The 20,733-nt window shown below is 34.1% G+C and overlaps 1 protein-coding gene and 3 pseudogenes across 1 annotated transcript in view; 3 read left to right on the top strand and 1 right to left on the bottom strand.

The window, feature by feature from the left end:
- Nucleotides 1-18,032, top strand: part of YME1L1 (YME1 like 1 ATPase) — a 43,806-nt gene extending 25,774 nt beyond the window's left edge. The window contains exons 10-19 of the mRNA XM_039877623.1: nucleotides 3,517-3,669; nucleotides 4,242-4,374; nucleotides 5,166-5,228; nucleotides 6,030-6,142; nucleotides 7,203-7,358; nucleotides 7,944-8,095; nucleotides 8,719-8,845; nucleotides 8,939-9,012; nucleotides 9,660-9,746; nucleotides 17,289-18,032. Of these exons, the coding sequence (XP_039733557.1) occupies nucleotides 3,517-3,669; nucleotides 4,242-4,374; nucleotides 5,166-5,228; nucleotides 6,030-6,142; nucleotides 7,203-7,358; nucleotides 7,944-8,095; nucleotides 8,719-8,845; nucleotides 8,939-9,012; nucleotides 9,660-9,746; nucleotides 17,289-17,432 (1,202 nt within the window). The 3' untranslated portion in view covers nucleotides 17,433-18,032. The remainder of the gene's footprint in view (nucleotides 1-3,516; nucleotides 3,670-4,241; nucleotides 4,375-5,165; nucleotides 5,229-6,029; nucleotides 6,143-7,202; nucleotides 7,359-7,943; nucleotides 8,096-8,718; nucleotides 8,846-8,938; nucleotides 9,013-9,659; nucleotides 9,747-17,288) is intronic.
- On the bottom strand, nucleotides 12,642-12,760 carry LOC120614741 (uncharacterized; annotated as a pseudogene).
- On the top strand, nucleotides 12,652-16,300 carry LOC120614699 (centromere protein K-like; annotated as a pseudogene).
- On the top strand, nucleotides 13,977-16,331 carry LOC120614698 (14-3-3 protein beta/alpha-like; annotated as a pseudogene).
- Nucleotides 18,033-20,733: the final 2,701 nt, after the last annotated feature.

Here is a 20,733-nt window from a genome sequence, read left to right on the forward strand (position 1 = left end):
TAGATGGTTCATCTGCAAAGTAATCTGAGGATTCCCCAGCATACTTAGAGCAAAACTCACCTTTCTCTTAATTCCTGCAGATAGTTTCTTTATAGTTTTCTGAAGATGTTCTTTCAAATCAAGTGCATTTGTTATTTGATTTGTGACTTCTTTCATGTCACTTGGATTCATTCATTTCACAGCTCCATAAATTTCAAAATGTTCCTGCAATGTAATATCTGACCTCAGGGGATTTATCTGAGGACAATATCCCATACACTTAATGGAATCATCATCTTCAGTTGGGCCTAAAGAATAATCTATAAATACCTGGCCTGAAGTTGGTTCAATATCACCAACTAGATTATTCACAGTTGTGCTTTTGCTTGCACCATTTGGGCCCAACAGCCCCAAGATCTCTCCTTTTCTCACACAGAAAGAGACATGTTTAGTTGCCACTTTCTTTACTTTTTTTGTAAGAAGAAAATCTTTCTTATCATCATATACTTTATGCAAATTACTGACCATAATGGTTGGTTTCTCTTCACAACACTGGCAACTCATCAGTTCTCTGACCTTTAGTTGTTCAACTTTGACATCTTCATCCTCATTGTTTGGTGGTTCTGGAAACTTCCTGTTTTGGGACTTTGTAGAAAAGGTCCTGAAAGGGGTATCCTGATCTGCCTTCATGTATTTTTTTATAGTACTCTAAGAGGAAAATCCACAGTACACACTGCAGGTGAGGAGATAAAACAGCCATCAATAAGCCTATCCCATGGATTATAGGTATCCTTATTTTTTTGAATATATTTTTGAATATTCTTTCAAGAAACCTAAGAAAAAAGTTTTGAAAATTTGTATGCTGCTGTGATATTGTGATGTGATGACATTTGGTCTTTGACCCATACATGTATTTTTTTAACCATTTGAGAGTAAATTGTAGATACCGTGCTCCTGTATGCCTAAATATCTCACTCTATTTTCTCTTAGAGTAAGGGTGTTCCAAAACTATTATCAAATTCACAGTCATATTTAAATTTCAGCATTTGTCCCAGGAATACCCTTTGTAGTTAGATCCCCTCACCCCCTACCCCCAATCCAGGTTCACACATAACATTTAGATTTTTCTTTAATCTGAAAAATTCCTCAACCCTTTTTTTGGAGGGGTTGAGGGTAGATGTTTTATGGTCTTAATTGTGTAGAATACACACGAATTTGTAGAACATTTCTCAATTTGGATTTGTTATCTCACAGTTACTCAATATGATTTTTAATGATTGTGATATTGTGCTTTATAATAAGAAATATATTTAGTGTTAGTTCCAGTTTGGGCACAGAGCTCCTAAAGCTGTAATTTTAATACTGAAGAGAGCAGAGCAATAAAGGTTTCTTTTGTTATGTTAATGAGATAACTTGGAACACACTTGAAGAAGGGGGCAGATTGCCAGGAGAACCAACCCTGTGGGGTTGGAACATTTAGTCTACTCCCCACCTCTGGAGAGGGAGAGAGGCTGGAGGTTGAATTAATCACCAATGTCCAATGATTTAATCAATTGTGCCTATGCAATGAGGCCTCCATATAAACCCAAAAGGATGCGATTTCCCTGCATATCTCCTTTGGCTGTTCCTGATTTATATGTATTATAGTGAAACAAGTAACCTGCTAAGTAAATGTTTCCCTGAGTTCTGTGAGCTGCCCTAGCAATTTAATCATACACAAGGAAGGGAACATCGGAACCTCTGACCAGCCTGTTGGTCAGAAGCATAGGAAATCACTTGGTCTTGCCGCGGGCATCTCAGGGTTGGGGGTGGGGAGCGGTCTTGTGAGACTGAATTCTCAACTCGTGGGGTCTAATGCTATCTCCAGGTAGGTAGTGTCAGAACTGAGTTGAATTGGAGGGCACCCAGCTGGTGTCAGAGAATTGCTTTTTAGTGTGAGGTGGAAACTCACATACTGGAATTGGGTGCACAATTGTAATGACGCTATGGTGTTGGTTGTACTCTACTTTAACCATTTATAAAGAACTTTAAAATTATTTTTAATGTTTTACTATTAAATTTAGCACTGGAATGATCATCTTACTATCTCGAAGCTTTGCCCATATGCTTAATTATATCCTTAGAACAAATTCTAGATTTATTCATTTGTTATTTATAGATTATTATAGATTCTAATTCTAGAAATGGATTTGGTGAGTGGGCACTCTGATTTAAGGGTTTTTCAAAATTAAATTTACTGGGATGACGTTGGTTAATAAAATTACATAGGTTTCAAGTGTACAATTCAATAATAACATCATATGTATATTGGATTGTATGTTCACCACACTAAGTCAAATCTTTCATCACCATATTTTGACCTCCTTTACTCTTATTTTCTTCATGCCCACTCCCTTCCCCTCTGATAACTACCAAACTATTGTCTTTGTCTATGAGTGTCTGTCTTGTTCATCTGTTGCTTTCAGTTTTATACCCCACATATAAGTGAATAAGGCTTGATTTTATACTGCCCAGTATTATTGAGAATGTTCAGTAGTATATGAAAATGTTGCATGATAATTTAGGATTCATTTATGAAATCAATAATGTAACATCGTAAGGAACATTTTTAAAACCGTAAAAATAATTACATTCTTCTTTCTGATCAGAAAGAATATTATAAATTTGTTGGAAAATTCTCAGGTACCAAGATATAATCTATAGAGTGATATGAGATGATTTAAACTAGTTAGGAATCACAATAATACGAAAATAGAGGATAGTCTTAAAAGTATTTTTGGGCTTTCCTTGAAAAGATTGTTTTTATGTTAAGATACAGCATTAATATGGTTTTGTTGCCTTTTAAAATGTAATCTGAAAAATGCAAAAGTTACTTAAACCAGGGAATTCTATTTTAATCTATGAAAAAATTGTTATAAAAATTTTCAAACCTATAGAAAAGCTAGAAAGAAAGCTGTAGACATTAACTACTGTATATCTAAACACTTTGTTAGGTGTCATCTAAGAGTAAGGACATTGTTCTAAATAATAATTTATTCTACCAATTAAAACTTACTATTTTAATATCATGTGTTCTCCAGTATTTTTTCAAATTTTTACCAGATGTCCCTAGAATTTTTAAAAATGTGTCTTTTGTGTAAGAACATTAGTCAAGGTTCATGCATTACATTTGGTTGTTTAGTCTCACACTTTGTATGTGAATTTTATCTTATTTGTTTAGTGATATATAAGTTTATATTTCTTTCCCTCAAGAGTCTGTCTTGTCAGTAGCTGATATATAAAAGGCATTTAAATGATACAGGGAAATGAGTATTGGAGAAGACCCTGAAGTGAATCAATAATTAGATAAAATATGTCGTGCTGTGTTTCAAAATATTGGTCATTGATGTGCCTCAAACCTCAAAATTATTAAAAAACCTCAATAATTATTAAATAAATTATTTAATAATTATTTTATAGATTTATATCAGAATTTCCTGTTATACTTTGAATCTTTCTTGTTACTTTTTTAAAATTTTATTTATGTATTTTTTTAAGGAATTCTTTTAGTTGGACCACCAGGAACAGGAAAGACACTTCTTGCCCGGGCTGTGGCTGGAGAAGCTGATGTTCCTTTTTATTATGCTTCTGGATCAGAATTTGATGAGATGTTCGTTGGTGTGGGAGCCAGCCGTATAAGAAATCTTTTTCGTACGTTTTAATGTATCTTGCATACAATGTTAAATTTTCTTAATTTCAAGGGAACAGCGTTTCTTATCCTTTCTTTACTACTTGGTTAAGAGTGATAGCTGAAATAGCCATTGCGGGATTCTGGTTTCAGGTAACTTAATGTGTGAGCTAAAACAGAACTGTACTTTCCCCCCGCCCCCCAAGTAGTCAGAAGAGCTAGTGGAAGTGTTAGATGCAGTGGGGGGGTGGGGACTGCTGAAAAGCTGTTAACTTTTTTGTTTTGTGTGTGGTTTTTTTTTTTCGTTTTAATCATTTCTATAATATATAATCAAAGAGTAGCTTCAAACCTCATTGTATATAGTTTGTACAGCTAGGAAGAATGAATGCTCAGTTGTTTTTATTATACTTTATTCTTTATGGTATAGTTCTTCTACTATTTTTTAGTCAGTAAAAAAAGTCCTTTTGTATGTTTTTCTCTCTAATGAATGTCTTTCGTTAGCTTTTGATAATCATACAGGTTTTTAAATTTATATGATTTTGTTCAAAAAGTGTTGATTTCATTAAATGTATTTGAATCATTTCTGTTTTCCTAGGGGAAGCAAAAGCGAATGCTCCTTGTGTTATATTTATTGATGAATTAGATTCTGTTGGTGGGAAGCGAATTGAATCTCCAATGCATCCATATTCCAGGCAGACTATAAATCAACTTCTTGCTGAAATGGATGGGTAATTGAATCTTCTCCTGTCTTTGGAATATGGTGATATATTTGGTAACATTTGAGAGTGAGGGAAAATGTTATGTTTATAGGCAACAGCGTACTATCATGCAAGAAGTCAAGGCAAGAAGTCAAAGCTTATTCTCAGTATTATATTGTTTCTTTACGAATAGGGTAATTAATGTACCAACTCCTTTTAATTGATGTTATCTACATCTATTTTCATTTATTGTATTATGACAGGAAAGCATTGATTCCTGCTAAGACTAGCAGTCTTATTTGGAGATGTAAAGGGAAGGTACACCAGTCCCTATGTAATTTGTGACTAGCTTTGAGCGTTGCAGCAGATTAATAGTTTGTATCAGTTTTCATAATATAAAAAGAGGCGGAGTTGTTTTGAAAGAATCAAAAACATTTCTTAAGGTCATATAAAACATTCCGGCACCGAATAGGAAGTCAGGAAGCAAAGAATTTGAATTGGTAAACTTGAAAATAAATAATTTTTAGAAATTAGGTACCCAAGCTTTTTGTGTCAGGTCATCTCTTCCTAAGAACTAATATTGTGCAGATATGTAATCACAAATGATTGGTAATTTATTAATAGCAGATTCATCGATGTATGAATGCCTAACATTTGTTACTTTTAAAAAATAGAGATATCTTATCATTTGGGTCATAAAAAGAGCAGACCCTTTTCTTTGCTGTTAATAAGATCAATGATGAAACAGCTTTGTGTAGAACATTTCTTATGTGTACTGTTTTAATTTTTAATGAAAAGGTACTTTTTTTTTTTTTTTAAAGTTTTAAACCCAATGAAGGAGTTATCATCATAGGAGCCACAAACTTCCCAGAGGCATTAGATAAGTAAGTATTAAAAGAAAATTTGTGTAGAATACTGATACATACTGGAACGTGGATGAACTTTAAAAACATGCTAAGAGAGGGAAGCTCATCAAAACCGTCACACATTATATGATTCCATTTATTTGAAAAGTCCAGAATAAGTAAATCCATAGCAACAGAAAGTAGATTAGTGGTTGCCAGAGACTGAGGAGTATGGGGAGTGACTGCCAGTGGATGTCTTTTTGAGGGGGGATGAAAATATTCTAAAATTAAATTGCGGCGATGGTTGCACAACTCTGAATATATCAAAAACCACTGGATACACTTGAAATTCTGTGGTATATGAATTATATCTCAGTATAGCTGTTAAAAGAACCATCTGACAACTTATCACAAAATTATGGGGGGTGTGGAGTATTAGTTTATCTTTACCTAAAACTCTAGTTTAACATTCTTTATGTACAGCAGTTAAGATGGATGTGTAGCTCTCATCACAAATTGCTGTAGAATTATTTGTTCCTTGACTGAGTGACTTGCATGTTTTTGTTTCTGAGAGCTGTGTACTATCTAGATGTACACAAATATCTATGTGTCTAGATGCACACGAATATCTATGTGAACTTTTGTTCTGTCTTCTGGTTATTGAAACTTATTTGAACCATGTTTTATAAGGAACTATCTGAATATTTATATTTAAACTCCATCTAACCTTTGGTCACCATTGTCTTTCCATCCTTTCTTTAGGATGTGAGTCTTGTTTATTTTGACCTTCAGCATACTCATCTTATTAATTTATATTTTCTTTTTGTATTCTCCCTTTAGTGCCTTAATACGTCCCGGTCGTTTTGACATGCAGGTTACAGTTCCAAGGCCAGATGTAAAAGGTCGGACAGAAATTTTGAAATGGTATCTCAATAAAATAAAGTTTGATCAATGTAAGTCTAATTTCATGACATAAACGTTGTAATTTCCATAAAATGCTAATATATCAATTCATCTTGTTCGTGGTCCCTAATTGATAAGTGTCTCAAAAACACCAGTTGTTTTATATGTCCCTTTTCCCTTCCATGTATGTCCTCTTTAAAAAAGTCCATTTCTTAATTTGTCTGTATCCAGGAGATCTTCTAATTTTGAATCCTGATTCTAAAAGTTTTCTTTTGAGTATTCAGATAGACAGTACTTGGAGATGAATATATGTATAAATGTTCTTTAAGATGAATGTAAAATATAAAATTATAGAAAACACACCTTTGTATTATGAGCACAGTATGTCATGATATAATCACTTTAGGGGCAAAAGAGGGGACACACACTGTAAAAGAAAACACGTGGAAATATTGTGGACCCACTTGAGTAATAAAAGCAGCTGTTAAAGCTGTCGTATTTTCAGAGATATCTGAATCAATTTGTAAAACCAAAGGGGATCGAATACTTGATGGCGGAAGGAAGTTTAACTTTGGGTAGTGAACACAAAATGCAATATACATATGACATTATTGAATTATACCCTTGCAACTTATTTGATTTTATTAACCAATGTCACCTCAGTAATTTTAATAAAAAATAAAAAAAATATGTTGCGTATAATGAGAGGAGTTTTTATGCCCAAAGTTTTTCAAGATGAAATTCAGAAAACAAAATGTCTCTATGTATGCATTTTCAATTTGTGGTTGGGCCATTAAACAGTATAGGTTATGATAGGAAGCTTATTATTGTCTGGTGCTCTACATTTCTTTGTTTTTCACAAAGTTTTTTAAATTTGAGAACTTTTGCAGTTTGTCCCAATGGTAGTTTTAATGGCATATTTATAAGCAATTTTAGCTTTTTCCTTTTAGAATTTAATTTAGTAAAGTAAGTTTTTTAGTTTAAGATAAATATTTTAAATTACAGTTCATGATAGCTGTTATCTGTTTTTTTTTTCTGTTGGAATGCGAGTTCTTTGTGAAGAGCTTTCTATTAGCTGTTTTAGAATTTGAATATGTTCTATCTACTTAGCTGTTGATCCGGAAATCATAGCTCGAGGTACTGTTGGCTTTTCTGGAGCAGAGTTGGAGAATCTTGTGAACCAAGCTGCATTAAAGGCAGCTGTTGATGGAAAAGAAATGGTTACCATGAAGGAACTCGAGTTTTCCAAAGATAAAATTCTGATGGGTAGGTTTTCCTTTTTTTTTCTACTTTATACTATTCATTATGTTAGAGAATAAATTTTTCATTTTGAGAGAAAGGTTATCAAAATAAAGGCACAGGAACATGAAAATATATACTTCAACATAGCAACACAGTTTGGCCTTTTATAGAACAAATAAAGCTTATGTAATTATACTTTTGGGGGACTTGGATGCTCATGATTTTGCTCTTATCTGAGATTGATGATAAAAGGATAGTTAATTTTTTTTTAGTATTTAATTTTTATTTTAAATCTTGAATTGATTTCAAAACAGATTAGTTATGACATTCCTGTTAAATTGGAACCTTATTTTCTCGAAATAGAATTAAGCATTCTCTGTTGGTATATGAATTAAGATGATAATTGTAACAGTTTTGATTTTCAGCTGATAGGCTGTTGTAAATTACATGTGTTGTAGAGTGAATTCTACTCCTCTTTAAAAACTTTTACTCTGTTTAAACTGTTAATAATATTAAATCATGTTACTCTAAAAATAACTTTGTGGCAAATGAATTTAGTTTATTTAAATGTACCTGGAGTATTTTATCTACTTAAATGTTTGTTCTTAGGGCCTGAACGTAGAAGCGTGGAAATTGATAACAAAAACAAAACCATCACGGCATATCATGAATCTGGTCATGCTATTATTGCATATTACACTAAAGATGCAATGCCTATCAACAAAGCTACAATCATGCCTCGAGGGCCAACACTGGGACATGTAAGTTATCTCGTAGCTTTTTTTTCAGTAGTGCTCCCCAGAAGCTTATGTAGGAAATTGCTGATGAAAACATTTTAAAAGAAAATTTAAAAAAAAGAAAGAAAAAAGAAAATTCAGCCACATCCTAAGTTTGTGGATACTTTTTAACTTCCTGAACTGTCTTGAAATCATAAATACTTGTGAAATTTATCTGATAATAAAGAATATTAATGGTTTTGATATTAATATTTACATTATGAAATTTAATTTTGGAATGACAGCAAAGAATAATTCTTAAATATCTAATTGTTCTATTCCCCCCAGAAAGAAATTATGTACTTGTTCAGTAGTTTTCCTAAGATTTTTCTCATCAACTACAAGTTTATCATATCTTTTAAAATATACACACTTTAAACATTTTTGTAAAACAGAAGATAAAACAGTCCTATTACAGGATTATCTACCTATTATTTAGAAAATGAACTTTTATTTTATACAGAATGTTCCTTATTTTATAAATTGCTGTCTTTTGAGCTTTCAGCATCATTGTATTCATAAGATAAGAGAGCCAAATGATAATTCTGGTTATTAACATAAGTGTTTCAAACTGTTTTGAATTGTTTCTTTGTTTTTCATTTGTCTAGGTGTCCCTGTTGCCTGAGAATGACAGATGGAATGAAACCAGAGCTCAGCTGCTTGCACAGATGGATGTTAGTATGGGAGGAAGAGTGGCAGAGGAGCTTATATTTGGAACTGACCATATTACAACAGGTTGGCTGTAAAGAATGGCTTTAGATCACATTGTGTTTGCTGGTTTAAAGATATTTTTATAACTGGAGTTCTGTATATATTTTAAATTCATAGGTGCTTCCAGTGATTTTGATAATGCAACTAAAATAGCAAAGCGGATGGTTACCAAATTTGGAATGAGTGAAAAGGTATTGGCTACTTTTAATCCTTCCTCATATTCAAATGATATGTGCCAAGTGTCTCTGAGAGAGGGTTCACATAAATTGATAACATTTACTTTTCCACTGTCTCATTACAAATGGATTTGTCCCAGCTTATTCTAAACTAAATCTTATTTTCTGAATAATCACATGTAGCATTCTTTTTCTATTCTAGCTGGTCAAACAGTAGTAGTTACTATTTCATGAGTTAACCAAGTGATAAGACAAACTCTTTAGCCTTTTCTATTGATATGACATAAAAGACCTACTTGCTGAATTTGCCATGCATTACCCTTTTCATATATTTCACTTTCCTACATTATCACTGTGGTTCCATGAAGCAATTCTAGTGCTCTGAATTGGGGATTTCTGGACTTGGAATAGCTGCCCAGATTTTCTAAGAAAGTACTCAGAACCATATGTATGATTTAAAATTTTCTTTCTTGCTCATACTTAATTTTAGTTTTATACCTTTGGAAGAATAATGGAGTTTCTTTGTCCTTAGGGCATTTTTATATTGAATTTCTTCCTTGCCCCTTGTGAAATTTGTTTTCATATGTATAGGACAGTACTTTTTCTGTTACATTTATTAGTGTTTTGGGTTTTTCTATTCAATTTCTTCCCATTCATTTTAGCTTGGAGTTATGACCTACAATGATACAGGGAAACTGAGTCCAGAAACGCAATCTGCTATTGAACAAGAAATCAGAATCCTTCTAAGGGTAATGATCATATTTTTCTATGTTTACTTATTTAGTCATAAATAGTAGGGTGCTTACCCAATGATAACCGAAGGCTTTCATTCTTTAGAAATGTCACTATATGTAATAAAGATAATAGATGCACCCTTGCAACCATGATTTAAATAAGATGGTAGAGAACCTCTGGTCATAGACTGGATCTTTATTTTATTCTAGCCATAGGCTAAAAACAGTTTATATCAGTGAGTAGGTCTACTGTAGCTGCGAAGCCATAAGAGGTATTAGAATGGGGGATATTATTGATCCTAATCGTTTTCCCACTGTGACATATATTTGTTCAACATATGTTATTATTTGCTTGTGCTGAGAATACAGAGAAAGCAAAACAAAGGTCATTTCCCTGCAGTGTCCAGTACAGGTTAGGATGAAGGATGTCTAAGAGTAGGTTCAGTGATCTCAGTAGGTTGTGTGGTAATCTAGTATGATGGAATGATGGGTACTTGGAGTAGGGTGGTAAAAGTGGAAATTGAGAAACATGGATGGGTTGGACAGATTCTGATGTAGTGGAATCAAAATGCCTTTGTTTTGATGTTTTGGGTATGTGATCTGCTAATTAAATCAAAAAACAATTTTTTAGATTTCTGCCTCGTGCAACTATCTAGTTGTGCCATTTACTGAATAAATACTGATGATGACCTAAGGCTGGGAAGAGTGTAGATCATGAGTTCAGTTTTATACATGTTGAATTGAGGTGTTTTAATGAAGTTTGGAAGTTGAGAGAGATACATAAGTCAGGAGCTTAAAGCAGAGATAGGATATGTGTTCCCTTTGGGCATGCATGAAGGCAGATCTTGGAATGGAGAAGCCTGACCTGAATGTCAGAAGTCTTTAGTGAATGATGACTGTGATTAGGGTAGTAGATGACACATTGAAGGGCTATAGTAAAATAACATGAACATCAAAGGAATAGTGCTTGATAGAAGAAGATAGTATAGTAATGGTCTGGAAGTGTTGGTGGGAAGAAAGAGCTCACCTCTTTATCCTGAAGTGTGTGAGATAAAAGTGAATAAATAACTGCCACTTGGGGCTTAGAGAAAGTAGTCTCTCCAAGTTTTGATTAACTCAAAGGAGGTAGGGAAAATACTTTAGAGTAGTTAAGGATATGGGAAGTTTATATAATAGAAAGGGTTAGTTAGAAGGTGTTTCAGAAGAATCTGCCTTCCCAGAATCTTAATTCTCTTTCCATTACTATTTATGTTATTCTGAATAAATTATACTGTAATACTGTACTGTAATACTGTAATACTCTAGAGCATGAATTGGATTCTTTCCTTCTCAAATGATAGATTGGAAAGGCGTTAGGTGCTCTTCCCACTAGATGGCAAGCTTACACTGTTATTAAGGGGACATGATTCCTAGTGAATGGCATTTTGGGTTCAGATGTACGTGAAACTTAAATGCATAAAATCCTAACGATAATCTTAACATGTTATAATGTAAGAGTTTCATCCCAAGAAAGTTTTCAAAGTTATTACTAATTTATCCTTGATTTTTAGTTATAATTTTCTATGATTTATTTATAATATTTTATATATATCCTTTAATTAGATTGTTTTACATAAGGATTTTTGTTCAGAATGTATAGTGATGTCTATATTTAATAATTGTTATTATGTTTTTATGATCTGTGCTTCTTGGTGTTGGTAAACTCATTTTTATATTTTCCACCCAGTTTTATAAGCGCAAAAATATGATTACTCAAATATTGGTAAAATCACTGTATAGACAAATGTGACACTGCCAAAAAGAACTGTTAGTAATGCCGTTATTCGTGAACTGATAAACTTAATCCTAAATCACCTTTGGAAAGACAATTGAAGGACTTAAAGTGGCAAATATAAGGTGGATTGCAAAAAAAAAAAGTGTGTGGAAATCAAGGATCAGCTGTAATAATTCTGTTACAGTTGTCACAAATTGACAAGTGAGTATATTACCAAGTAATGTTAACTAGACAAAAAAGGGGTTTGTTTGCATACATCTATGCCAAAAAGAGATACATGCAGATTTTGTAGCAAAGAAAGTAAGGTTTATTTAGAGAGTTGCAAGTCCTAGAGACAGGCAGGCTATCGCTCAAAGGCCTGGCTCCCCGGTGTCTCAAGAGTATAGATTATATAGGGAAAAATCAGTAGTCATGGAAACTAAGGGAGTTAGGATCATGGGTGCTACTGATTGGATGATTGGAGGGGGATGAAGTAATTGATCATTGCGTTGGGTTCTGGAATCAGCCACTGCGCCATCCTGTTAGGTCCCTTCAGGTCTTGTGGCCATTGGGGTTGTTGTGCCTCGACTGGCCTGGGACTGAAACACATCTAAAGCCAAAATGTTATCCTCAAAGTCTACTCGAAACCTACTGTCCTCATGATAACTGACCTGAGGCTTGGTTAATCTTACATCTTAAGGCCTAATGATTAAAAGAGCAGGCGTACAGAAGATAAGGACGGGAAAAGAAAGCAAGTGAGTCACATTGCTATTATCTGGGCAAAACCATCTTGAGTCAGAGGAAGAAATACTGTGTTAAAGAAATGAAGTTTGTGTGTGGTTACAGTAAAAGAATGGAAAGGTAGATCTTTTCTGGCCATTCTAGATTGAATAAATTGGTGAAATCAAGAGGGAAAAGGAGCAAATGTCCTTTGTAATACATATACTAAATAGAGAAATAGATTTCTATGTTCACAAGCCTTATGTAAAAAGCAGATAAATACAAAGTATACTTTAATTTTTTAAAGTAGTTTTTTATCATTGTTCTACGTGGTAGATTTGTTTTTTTTTTTTAGGCAAGGCATCCTTTAGTTGACCTTACAGATTGCAAGGACCTTGTCAGCTTATAGTGCCTTATAGGGTTTTTTTTATTTTTTACGCCTGCAGCACCTGGTCTTTCTAGGTGGTCTCCCATCCAAGTACTAACCAGGCCTGACCCTGCCTAGCTTCCGAGATCAGACGAGATTGGGCTTGTTCAGGATGGCATAGCCATAGATGTATATGACAGATTTTGAGGTTGAACATAGAACATTTGAAAGTACAAAAGAGTTATCTCTGGGAACCAAGCATTTAAATGCTTTTATATTTTAGTCATTTGCTGCCGGTGCTGGCAGCTCTCAGGATACAGAGCTGCAGCCCCAGTGGAGGTACCCTGACCTCTGGGGAACTGGATAGCCGCCGAACAGCCAGGCCTTGAACCCCGTTCTCTGGCTCTAGAATCCTGCAAATAAGGAAACTGAGGCACAGACAGTTTAAATGACTTGCCCAAGGTCACATGGCTCTTTTTCTTAAAAGGCTAAGAAAATCATAAGGTACATGTCAATGAGTCAGCAAGATTTTATCCAGATAATACTACAGCTATATAAGACGTTTTGGATACTAAAGAACTTACTAAAAAGTGTGGAAGAATGTCAGAATAAATTATCCCTTGTTGGAACTGAGACACTCGTTGATTCAGATGCTCAGCTATTATTATTACTTATGCAAGTAAAATGTTTAATTGCTGAACTCAGTCAATAGTAGGAAAGAAACTCCTGAAATGGTTCCACTGAATGAAGAAGAGCTGGAACAATTAGGAAAAGAAGAGTTCCAAAAATTGAGACATGATCTTGAATTGGTACTGCTATTCAATCAAAGAATGAAGGAAAAGTTCAAGGAAGACTTTGAAAGGGAGCAGCAGTGGTTGGATGAGCAGCAACATATTGGAATCTCTTTCTGTACTATAGGATGAATTGAAACATCAGGTTGTGACTTTTTGAATCAAGACTCTTAAATGAGCTGTCCACTAAAGTTCATGATACAAAAGAAAATAAAGAGAAACTGTCGATTACCTTGAGCGAGTTTCTAGAAGACCGCTTTTCTCTCTGCCTCATAGAAATGTTGAAAAGAGAAAAGTATTCAAGAATCAACTGCACAGCTGATAACTCTACATGAAATGTTAGAGATTATTTTAAATTGATTATTTGTTGTTCCACATGATCTGCATGTCAAAATTAGTGATACTTTTTGGCCACTATATAGTGACCCACTCCTGCTTAAAGGGATTTCCTTGAGACATCCAGAAGATCCAAACTGAATAAAATTAGAAGAATTCCATCAGGAAAAGGATGGTCTGTTTTTCACATAGTGCTTAAAGAATCTTGCTTGTCATTCAAGGATAATGGGAACACTGAGTATTACTTTTATAAAGAACATCATTTGCAAGCCAAAACACAGTTCATCTCCCTTTTATCCTTAAAATGACACATGCTGTCTTACACCAAATGGTCCTTTCACACCGTGCTGGGAGGTAGGCTCACAGCCGTCTTTGTCCCCTGCAGTGCTCCCACGGGAATGATCATGGATAAAAATGAGCTGGTACAGAAAGACAAACTCACAGAACAGATTGTGCTGATATGGCCACAGCTATGAAAACAGTCACGGAAAGGGGCACGAACGCTTCAAAAAAGAGAGAAATCTCTCTTTTGCCTATAAAAACATGGTAGGTGCCACTGTTCTTGGCGTGTCATCTCCAGCATTGAACCGAAAACAGGAATGCGCAGCAGCAGCAGCAGGTAGGCGGAGTTCTGCTAGAAGATAGGGGCAGAACCACAGGACACCTGTAATGACGTTGTAGAACTGTTGGACAAATATCTATTCCCAGTGCTACACAACCAGAAAGTAAGGTGTTCTACTTGAAAATGAAAGAATATTTTAGGTATCTTTCTGAGAGTGAGTGGCATTTGGAGACAGACAAACCACTGTTGACCTCCCAGCAGGCTTACCAGGAAGCATTTGAAAGTAGTAAGAAAGAAATGCAGCCTACATACCCAGTTCAGCTTGGCCTGGCACTGAATTTCTGTCTTTTACTATGAGATTCTGAACTCTCCTGAAAAGGCTTGTAGCCTGGCAAAAACGACATTTGATGAAGTAGTTGCTGAATTGAACACACTGAATGAAGAGTCGTACAAGACAGTTCCTGATCATGCAGTTGCTCAGGGACAGTCTCACTCTGTGGACGTTGGAAATACAGGGGGATAAAGAGATGCTAGGGAGGGAGAGAACTAATGTCTGTCGTGCTTTGTGATCTGTTCAGTGTCACTTAGTACCTTCTACAAGTCATTTTGCGAGATTAAAAAATCATATATCTACTGTTTATTTTCCACAGCCTTAGCCTAGTGAAAGTGGTCCATGGGATATACAGCTTTCACTTGTATTTCAGACTCAGATTGGTCACATAAATGTCATGGCATTCAGAAGGATTGATTTTGATTAATGCTGACAGGATTGCTGCGTGTTTAATTTTTTCAAAAACTGAACATTGTGATTATGAGGGTTTATAACTAAGCAGAACTCTTACTGGTAGAAAAAAATAGACCTGAATTATGTATAACTTTTTGGAAAGTTTAATCTGTTATCAAAACAGTCACTGAAATACAGCTCCATTGTAGAGTTGTACAGAAAGTTATAGATTATATGGCAATGCTGGGACTTGGAGTGAGACACCTGTCATTCGCGTTCGAATTTAATGGTAATTCATAGTAAATCTGCCTGTTGTTCAGGGCTTATAGACACTTGACCAGTTTGGGCTGCTGTCCATCAGAAGTTATGACCACAGATGTCCACAGTGTCTTCCTTTGAGGAAACTTGAATCCTGAAATTGAAATTCTGTATGGCAGATAACTGGGTTATGACACCATGAAAAGGTCCAGTGCACATATTACACGTGACTGAAACCCCTTTCCACGGTGATACGTTACTGATTTGCGTCTTGTGCTTCAGTAGCGAAAACTGTTTTCCTTGTAACCGTGAACAAACGAAAAGAAAAGCCGTTTATTTTAGGAATGGCCTTATCTGTCTCCTGGGTATTTTCCTTTGAGAATATTGTTCTTCAGAGATTGCCTTTCATGGTGAGGAGTACTCAGGCTTTGGGTTCGGCCCAGCTTGGGGCTTTTAAATTTCTTCTCATTGTCCTTCTTGACTGTGGACTTTGGTTTCTCTTCTCTCTTTAAATTTCTGTCCTTCTACTTCTTTACATCTTTTTTTTCTTTTTGAATTCTATCACTGTCTTTTGTCTACAGTTTAATACTGTATGGGCAGGGATAGGGGTCCTGGAGAATGAAGTTGGTGATCACTTTGGTGAGCAAGCCTTGTTTCAGAGTCGAGAAGAGCTTCCAGCACCATAGCTCTGCCTTCCAGTTCTCAGTATGGTTGTTACTCTTCAGTCAGACCAAGATCTGAATCAAAAAAATATTTTTAAATATCCATGACTTCTCCCTGATAATGCTTGTTAGTACCTGTCACCAGATTTCCCAGCTGTACTCACCCAGCCAAGTTCACAGACGTGTTTAAACAAGACCCTATGATGCAGGGAAATTGCATGAACACTGCAATGGGGAGAATCAGGAATACCCGGGCCTTCCAGTCTCACATTCCAGGTAGCTTATAGTATCTATCTGTCCATCTGCTGAAATGAGAAAAGAAACATTCATGCACTGATGAAAACAAGTCAAAAAAAAAAAAAAATCCGTTTCTAGCTGAAGAAAAACACGCAGTTAAATACTTGGCACTTTAAAAGGCAGTAGTGAATGTGGAACGAGCCTGTCTGTCTGGTAACTCCTCCTTGCTTTGTTTTTCGTTGCCAGTATTCTGCGTCACGTTTGCCTCTGTGATGGTTATGTTGTTAATCAAGCACATGTGTGTTGTGAAAATAATAAAGCAAAAAAGAAAAATTCCCGGTATCGATGTAAACTAGATGTATACATACGTCTAGTTTCTACTTTATATGGAATAATTAGAGAAAGTGTAAAAAATTCAAAAGTGTAAAAATTCAAAAGTGTAAAAATTCAAAAGTGAAGTAAAAAATGTTATCACTTTAAAAAAATAATTAAAAAAATAAAAACGGTCCCTTCACATCCAAATCAGCGCTTTGGTGTTTTAAACTGAATGGACAAGATTGCAAGTAAAAATACTCTAGACTTAATCATTATAAAACATTTACTATATCTTACTTTTGCAATATTCTTTAGAAAATTCTTTGTTAATTTCTGATATTGCTAATATATTTTTCTTTTAAAATTTATGACAGTTTCTCTTATGCATTGAATTCTATTTGGTGTTTACTTCATTTAAATTTCAAAATTTTAATGAAAAGACCATTTAATTTGCAGGTGGTTTTAAAATTGACAGTATCTGATGTAGAATGAAATAATTTAAAATTAGTAAATCTATTCCATGTATACTGCCTTATTTCTAGATTTTTAAAAATTGAAATATAAAGAATGAATAAAAGTAGAAAACTTTTAATGTCTATCATATAATAAGTGATATATATATATGTTAAACCCTTTTGATTCTGTTAATTGTTAATCTTTGTGACTTCTGTAAATAAAATTCACTTATCTAAAAAAATGCTTTCATATTTTATAAATAGAAATGAATAGATTTTGCATATTTTAGAGTACATAAAGTTTTTTTCTTTTTTCATTGATAATTTTTGCTTCTCCTAAGGTTTCTGCCTCTTACATATCTGCTTTTCTATTTCAGGACTCATATGAACGAGCAAAACATATCTTGAAGACTCATGCAAAAGAGCATAAGAATCTAGCAGAAGCTTTATTGACCTATGAGACTTTGGATGCCAAAGAGATTCAAATTGTCCTTGAGGGGAAGAAATTAGAATTGAGATGATATCTCTTTAAATGGATGCACTGCTGGTTTTTCTGCGAGAATATAAGTAGCACTGCAGTAGTCTCCTTTTGCAACGCCTTTCGCCCTTTCATGACTTAGTATCACTCAAGGGTGTGAAACACTTTGTCAACCTTTTGTCACATTTATCGAATTTGGGTTATTCTCATGATGACACCTCTTGCAAATCAGCAACTCATAACAAATATGTTAAAGAAAATAAAGAACTATCAGCACTGAAAACAGCTTGTTTGAGAAATGTCAATCAGTTATTAAGTTGAAAATAAGATTTTTACGGTTGGTTACGCTACTAGATGTGGATAAAATCGTGCCTTTAGCTCTTTGAAGTATTTTTGTGTAGTAAAGTAAAATTGTTGACAGATTGTCTTTATTTCTAGGTAGTACCATTTATCTTTGATAAGGAAATGATGCTATTTGGCTGTTGGTAAACCATATTTCTACATACATCAGTGAAAACTTCATTAAGATGTACTTAATTATGCTCTAGATTGTTTATATATAAAATGTTTTTTAAAAAATCTTAAGAGTAGAGAATTGTAAACGTACAATCAGAATTTAAATGGTTATAAACTTTAAAAAATGTAGCTTGCATTTTCATGGTCTTTTTTTCTGTTTTAACATTACTATCACTCTGGCTAATGAAATTTATTTCAGCAGCAGTATTTTGTTAAATAAACAACACTTCAAATTCTGAATAACTATATAATTATGCTTCATCTTAAAAGCAAAATGAAACCAAAAACTTAGTCCCCTTCAAAGTGAACTTTTGAATTACCCTGTGCTAAAAATGGAAAATCACATTTGCTTTTCCTTCAGATTTTCTGAATACAAATGTGTTTGTTACAGGATTTACAGATGAATTTATTTAACTCAAAAAAGTAATTAGTACATTGTATTGGTTTTTACAACCAAATTATATTCTTGAAGTGATTTTATTAAAATTACCTATAGTTTTTTAATAACTTTTAAGCTGTATATGGTCTTCATTGAAGAAGTTGATAGAAGGAGCTTGCTACATGATGTTCTTGCCCTTTTCTTTATAAATTTAAATTTTGATGTAGTTTCAAACTTAAGAATGTTAACAGAGTAATAGAAGCAACTCCCATATACTCTTGACTCCGATTCACCAATTGTTTTTATTTGCCCCTTTCTTTTTATTGCCATTTCCTTTTCCTTTCTCCTTCCCTTCCTCTTCCTCTGTGTAAATATTTGATGTGTGTGTACATGTTTTTGCATGAATTCATGTTTCATTTCTCTGGGATAGACTTCTAGGAATGAAATTGCTGAGTCATGTGGTAAGTTTCTCTTTACCTTTTTAAGAACCTGAGGAACTGTTTTCAAAGTAATTATATAATATGTTCCAACCTCCAGTGTTCGAAGGTTCTGTGCTTTCACATCTTCTAAAAAGAAGTACTACTTAAAGAGTCTTTTTGATAAGACCATTCTGATGGATATTAAGTAGTATGTCATTGTGGATTTAATTTACATTTCATGAGCACGAGTGATGTTGAGCATCCTCTCCTATTTGCCATTTGTATTTCTTTGAAGAAATATTTATTCAAGCATTTTAAATCTTCCTCCCCCTTCTGGGTTGTCTTATAGGTTATAAGAAATCATATATTCTGAATATAAGTCCTTTATCAGCTGCATCTTGCTTTATTTTTTATCCAGTCCGGCAATCTTTATTATTTGAGTTGGGTGTTAAGTTCATTCATATTTAATATCGATAAAGTTGTTTTGAACATCTTCCATTTTGCTGTTTTGTTTTTCTAATATATAAAGAGATCCCTCTGCTCCTCTTTTTTTGAGTTACATCTTAGTTGTTGCCCTAAAGATGACAGTATGCATCTTAACTGATCATAGTCTCCATCAGAATAAGACAAATTTAATTGTGGTCAAATAGAGGAACTTTGCTCCCCTGTGTATCTTTCTCTTCTCTCTGCTATTGTCATTTGTTATATCTATACATGTTACAACTCAGCAATACAGTGACAAAACTATTTTGTATAATCTTATGTCTTTAGTATTTGTGTCGGAATGTCTTTATTTTGTCTTTGTGTTTTAAGAATAGTTTTGCTGAATATGGAATACCTGGTTGACAGTTCTTTCTTTAATCACTTTGAATATGTTATCCCACAACCCCTGACTTCCATTATTTTTGGTGAGAAATCAGCTGTTGCTCAAAATTTTGGTCTCCTTTGGTGATAGGTTGTTATCTCTTCCTGTTTTTAAGATTTATTTATTTATTTTTTAGTTTTGTCTTTTAACAATTTGGCTATGATGTCTTTATAGGTGTGGATCACCTTGCGTTTTTCCTGCTTGGGAGTTATTGAGCTTCTTGGATCTGTAGATTAATGCTTTTCACCAAATTTGTGAAGATTTTAGCAGTTATTTCTTCAAATACACTTATCTGTGCTTTTCTCTTTTTCTGGGATTGCCTTTACACATGTTGACACACTTGATGTTGATCTGGTTGCTAGGGGTTTGCTACTTCATTTTTTCTCTCCATCTCTTCAGATTGAATAATTTCTGTTGATTCTTAAGGTCATTGATTTTTTTCTTCTGCCATCTCAAATTAACTGAATTTTTCAGTTTCAGATCATTGTGTTTTTCAGCTCCAAATTTTTATGTGGTTCTTTCATATACTTTATCTCTTTGTTGAGATTCTTCATGCATTGGATCATTTCCATCATAATTTTAATTCTTTAAACATGACTTCCATTGTTTAACTTCTTTTTAAGTCCGTGATAAATCCAACATCTGGAGATACACAGTTGCTTTTTAATAATGCTTTTCCTCCTCAGTAAGGGTCACACTTTCTTGTTTCTTTGGTTTGTAACTTTGTTGAATTTCAGCTAATCTATCAATTATAGAGTCTGATTTTCTCCCCAAATAGTTGTTCTTGTTTTGTTTAATAACTTGCCTTTAGTGTATTTGTGAAGTCTTTCTCTACTAGAGTATGCAGCCACTGATATGTCTGTTCATTTTTTAAAATTTTAAATCTTGCTTCCTAAAGGCTGCTGCTGTTTCTGCACAGCTTAGCATTTAGCCAGAGATTGGACAGGGGTTGTGTTCAGACCCCATCAGTCAGGCCCTCTACTCTGCTGATGGATTTGTGTGTGGGCTGCAAAGTACATTCAATGTTCAGGTCATTTTTAAGTCTGCCCTAGTTTTTGCTTTTTCGTAGGCTTTTTTTGCTTTGTGCGTAGTTGCAGACTTTGGCAGCCATGGGTGTGTGGATGGCTTGAATCAGTTCAGTGTCTGCTCTGCACGTCTCTGATAA

This window comes from Pteropus medius, unplaced genomic scaffold (assembly GCF_902729225.1).
Source record: "Pteropus medius unplaced genomic scaffold, Ma_sr-lr_union100, whole genome shotgun sequence".
Lineage (NCBI taxonomy): Eukaryota > Metazoa > Chordata > Mammalia > Chiroptera > Pteropodidae > Pteropus > Pteropus medius.